This window comes from Melozone crissalis, unplaced genomic scaffold, assembly GCF_028551555.1.
Source record: "Melozone crissalis strain CALT ecotype California unplaced genomic scaffold, PUWL_Pcris_2 ptg000016l_1, whole genome shotgun sequence".
Lineage (NCBI taxonomy): Eukaryota > Metazoa > Chordata > Aves > Passeriformes > Passerellidae > Melozone > Melozone crissalis.
Genome location: NW_026535794.1, coordinates 13808532 through 13813711, shown reverse-complemented (window position 1 = coordinate 13813711; position 5180 = coordinate 13808532). Strand labels below are relative to the sequence as shown.

At 41.8% G+C, this 5180-nt stretch overlaps 1 protein-coding gene across 1 annotated transcript; it reads left to right on the top strand.

The window, feature by feature from the left end:
- Positions 1-801: 801 nt before the first annotated feature.
- GJD4 (gap junction protein delta 4) lies at positions 802-4782 on the top strand. The gene is made up of 2 exons (XM_054274288.1): positions 802-865; positions 3602-4782. The coding sequence occupies exons 1-2, from the start codon at positions 802-804 to the stop codon at positions 4780-4782; spliced, it is 1245 nt and encodes a 414-aa protein (XP_054130263.1).
- Positions 4783-5180: the final 398 nt, after the last annotated feature.

Sequence of the window (5180 nt, the reverse complement as noted above, 5' to 3'; positions counted from 1 at the left end):
TTGCAGCATCTTGAAAAGCAGCCCCATGCTTAGGATTTTTATTTTTTAAAGCTTCCCCTGTTTTTCCTCTTGCCTGCAGGGAGGCTCAGCCTGCTGGCTGGCTCAGCACACAGAGGGGAGTTTGGGGTGGCTGTGATTGACAGGGCCATGGTGTTCTGTCAAGGAGGTTTTGATTTAAAAACCAAGTGGTTTTGGGAAATTTCAATGGAATAGCTTCCAGTGACCTGAACTGAAGCTGCCTTTCAAACACAGGGATGCTCATCCTTTTCTATCCCCTTTCCTTCTCTAATCCATCTGCGATTCTTGTGGGCAGACAGAGAGGTCTCTGTTATTTCCTGGTCTATGCTATTTTCTCCTCTCTCCCTGTCTTTCAGCACTGAAGTATCTCAGCAATGCCAGGAGGCTGGTATGCCTGGGAGGGTAAGAATAGCCTACAATGGCAGAGATCACTCCTGTTGTTGCTTGTCCACTTGCAGTTGCCTGGACAGAGGATCCACACAGAGGTAGGAGCAATAGGATCTGACAAGCTAGAGCTTTTGTAAGGCAATGTGTTAAAGCCTGAAGAAGATCAACATTCAAAACCAACAGTCCTGTTCAAATCATCAAAATAATCCTTCATCAACCCATTGTTTTGGCTGAGTTCCTAATTTCTGCCTTTGACCCTCAGCAAAAATGTCCTTCTTTTTTACTTTTTCTTCCCTTTTCCTACCCTCTTTTTTCCCTGTCTAGGTCTAATCTCCTTTGGAAATGATACAACTGTTAGGACATCAGGAGCTGGAAGTGTTTTGAGCCTGTTCAAACATGGAGCACTGGGACTCACTGGGATTTTTGATAGTCACACTCAACTATAATGTGACTATTGTAGGTAAGTATTTTTAAAAAGCTCTCCTCTTTCTTGTGCTGCTTCAAATCCTGAAGCTACCCAAGTGCCCTACTGACAAACAACTTTAATTTCAGGCTGTGGTTCTGTGATCTGTACAGTGAGTTGTTTCCTTGATACCTGATAGAATAGATTAATGTATTTATTTTCTTGTTAACAGATTGCTTCTCTTTCTTTGATAGGTTTTTCCTGAACATTGCACAAAATATTCTTGCAAGGTTTTCACATTTGGGTCTTGATGACAGGGCTCCCTGTCAGCTGAGAGAAGGAATCGTGGTAAAAACACACAGAAGTAATGCTGATTGCTTCTTATACCACCTAAAGTGAATGGTAGAATGCATGTAATAGCTGTAGTAACAAATGAAAAAACTTAAAGAAGAGGACAGAAGACCCACTCTCTTTTACAGGAGGAAGTTTGTGGTTACTACCATTGTGGTTAATTATTGCTTTTCATTCTTTATTTTTGTAAAACATAAGGATCATATGCATTTTTTTAAAAAAGCAAGCCCAAGCAAAGTGCCATTGTCTTTTCCTTAGCTGTTTGCTGTTTATTTTTCACCTGTGTAATTTAAAGAAGATTCTGTTCCTCTTTCATGGGCTACTTTGAACAAAGTGTGAGCCAGAGGAAAACTTTCAAGGGCCCTTTAAAGATCTTTGCCTGCAGCAGTTGCTGTGGTTTATGCTGTGCACTGCAGGGAGCATCCAGCTGAGCCCCAGCAGGGCTGCTGGGGAGGTTTGTTCTTGTGTGTTAAATCAGGATTGGGTCTTTAGGGACAGAGATGCATGGAGGGGTTATCTCTCAAATGTATGTCACACTAAACTACTTCCTAAGGAGCCATTGATTTTTCTTAAGCAGTACTCCCCATTGTACATGTTCAAATTAAAAATTGATAGTGAAATAGCATGTAGTGTTTTGAGCCTAATTAACTAATGAGCTTCAAACACTTTGAGGTCCTCGCAGGGAAAGAAATGCTACCAAGGGATGAAACATGGTTTGCTAAAGATGACAGATTCTGTGGAGCTGGTGTTTCCTATTGACCCACTGTCAAAAAGTGAGTAACAGCACAGCCTGCCAGCAAACACAGGCGGCTGGAAACAGCAAAACCACCACCACAACCCAGGTGATTAAAGATAAAATGGAAAGGCTTCAATTTATTTATGGTTGGATAATATATTATTTTGCCAGGAGCAGCAGTTTCTCTGATGATATCTTATCAACCTTAGATATTCTCCACATTTTTTCACTACAAAGTACAGTTTTACTGTTCTATCCCATAATCAGTCTACTGGCCACAAATGGTTTTTAGAGGGCACTCCAACTGTATGTTCAGTACAATAATAGGTATCACACAAACTTGTGGAAATGTTTGAATATTTCAAATTCATACCAACTACTGGGAAATAGCTTTATGGGAAATATAGAAGAAAATTCTCCAAGGCACTACCCATAAATAGTTTTATAGTTTACAGAAAAATCCTTTGTGACATTTTTTTAAAGCCTTTACAGTGTGTATTGGTGCTATTTCACAGATTGCACACAAAACCTTATGTGCATGTAAGATGTGCATTCACTATTAATGACCTGAGCTTTTCAGTACATTTCTCAGCCATTAATTCTGTATAAAATACTTCTTTAGTCACTGTGTCTTGCTCTTTCTGTCTGTGTTTACAATTCATGTCTTAGCAATACTTTAAAACAGAATTAATCTTATAATTCTTTAATGTTGTTTTTCCCCCTTCTTTTTGTTTTCAAACATTTTTTTCTTTTTTTTTTTTTGTAGGGGATTATTAAATTAAATTACTTTTTCAAAACTATATAGGGAATTGGTGATGGGATTCAAAAGGAAATGTGAGAAATTCAAATGCTAAACTGAACTTCAGATGTTGAATATGTGTTTGTACAGAATGCATTTTTAACTTTTGACAACAGAATGTTATATCTTCAAGCCTCCCTATCCTGCCCAGGAAAAGGTTTTAGAATTTCATAGAATCATAGAGTGGTTTGAGAGAAGGGAACTTTGTCTGATTGGAGAAAAACTGCTCACTGAGGTGAACAAAGGTTGGAAATCATGGCCAAGATGGGGCAACCAAAGAGGCAACAGAGAGAAATGTGTGGGGTGCACAAATGTACTTTTGTAGAACACTTTGCATAAATTTGCTAATAATAAAAAAAACCCCAAACTAATTAATAGCTTGCTAGTAAATACCATTCTAAACACAGCAGAGATTTTGTTGGCCAAAGTAATCTTTACATGCAATGTCACAGCCAAGACCAAGAACAAATACTATGTCATAGAGCAATCTTTTCTGCCTCTAGACAAGTCTCATACTGTGTTACTTGAACTGTATTGTTGAAATAGGACAAAATTCAGGTGCAGGAGCCCAACAATGAGGAAAAACTGTGAGTGAAATGGATTGTTTAGTCAGTTTTGATCTCAGAGTGTTTTCATTAGGTTTCTGTTGGTATGGATTTTGTATGTTTAACTCCGACATTGTTGAGTCTACATGAAGATTATGGAATATATCAGAAAATACACATTTTCACTGGATTTTCAGTCCCCATCAAAAAAAAAAAAAAAAAAAACAACCAAAAAAACAAAAAAAAAAAACAAAAAAAGGAGAGATTGTTTCCTCAAATGCCTCATGTATAGAAAGAGCACCAGTGCATGACCTGCCCTCCTTCTCAGGATCTGACCCTTTCTTACCTTTCCTTCTCCTTAGGGAAGCTCTGGCTGGTGCTGATGATCCTGCTGCGCCTGGCGGTGGTGGTGTTAGCAGGGTACCCCCTGTACCAGGATGAGCAGGAGCGCTTTGTGTGCAACACCCTGCAGCCAGGGTGCTCCAACGTTTGCTACGACTTGTTCTCCCCCGTGTCTCACTTCAGGTTCTGGCTCATTCAGACTGTGTCTGTCCTGCTGCCCTATGCTGCATTCAGCATTTATGTGCTGCACAGGGTGGCTGTGCACATTGTCAGAATGCACTGTATGCTGCATGGGTGCAAGAGCAACAAGGGTTTGTCAAGCCCTAAAGATGTGAAGCAGCTCTCTAGGAGTGCAGTTGTCAATAGAGTAGATTGTGGTGCAGACAACCTAAGTGTCCTTAATTTTTCAGGGGCATATACTGCTCATCTTTTTGTCAGGACCCTACTTGAGGTTGCCTTTGCTGCTGTGCAATATTTTCTTTTTGGGTTTTTTGTTCCTGACCGCTTTTCATGCCACCACTCACCTTGCACGAGCACAGTTGACTGTTACATCTCCAGGCCCACTGAGAAATCCATCATGATGATTTTCATCTGGGGGGTCAGCAGTCTGTCCTTCCTGCTCAGCCTTGCTGATCTCATCTGTGCCCTCCGGAGAACGACAGCAAGGAACCAGGAGAACAAGCAGCTGGCAAACCTCTGCCCAGAGCAGGAGTGCAGGATACACCTTCCCCCAGCCCAGCACAGCAGCTCCTCTCCGCCTCAAAGCAGGGATGGCCCAGCAGCAAACAGCTGCCACACCAGTGATGGCTCCTGCTCACCTCTCCCTGAGGAGGAAGAAGAGGCTATTCTTCATCCTGGAGGTGTCCCCCAGCAAAGCACTAACCTCAGCAGCAGCAGCAATAATTTCTGTGTGCCTGCAGACCTTGCTGCTAAGCATCAGAGCACTGAAGAGCCCTTGTGTGCCAGCGACCACCAAGGAGCTCCCTGCAGCCAAGTGAGACCCCAACTGCAGCAAGACTTCATTCAAGATTCTGCCCTGGCTTTGAGGCCTCAAATGGAGTCTCCCCTTGGGGTTTCTTCCTCTGTTGCTCAGGGCAAGCTTTTAGGGTTCTACCCTTCAGCTGAGCTAAAAAGCCCTGATGAGCAATCGAATTATAGCAGCTCTAGCTGCCTGAGGTCAAAAAAGTCTGAATGGGTATAGAAGCCAGAGTGAGCACTGTGCTGTGACCTTGACAGGCAAATCATTGTCACTGAAGAGGCTTCAGGGAGTTTCAGCTGAATCCCTTGGCTGTGGTCATGCTGCAGAGACACTCGACTCCATTAGAGAAGAAGAAAAACTTTGGATAAGAGTGTGAAGGGTTTGAACATTAAGGGACATGTTCCTTAGAAAATGTGACATCTTTATGGTTTTTTGCATGTAGATGGTTTAAAAAGGCTGTGAACTGTTGCTGATGTGACTGGCCTGGTTTTCCAGGAGTATGTGTGAACACTTGCTTACTCTAACCTAGTTTTATTGAAAAGATTGAGCTTAGCAAAGATGGGTTGTCTACTCTCAGAAGCCTAATTTATCTCCTCATACTAAATTCTCAAAGCCCACTC

What these genes read in the sequence shown, in the direction of transcription:
- GJD4 (XM_054274288.1), top strand. Translation starts at nt 802, where the DNA reads ATGGAGCACTGGGACTCACTGGGATTTTTGATAGTCACACTCAACTAT. An exon ending in CTATAATGTGACTATTGTAG is followed by an intron (nt 866 to 3,601) that starts GTAAGTATTTTT and finishes CCTTCTCCTTAG; the next exon opens with GGAAGCTCTGGCTGGTGCTG.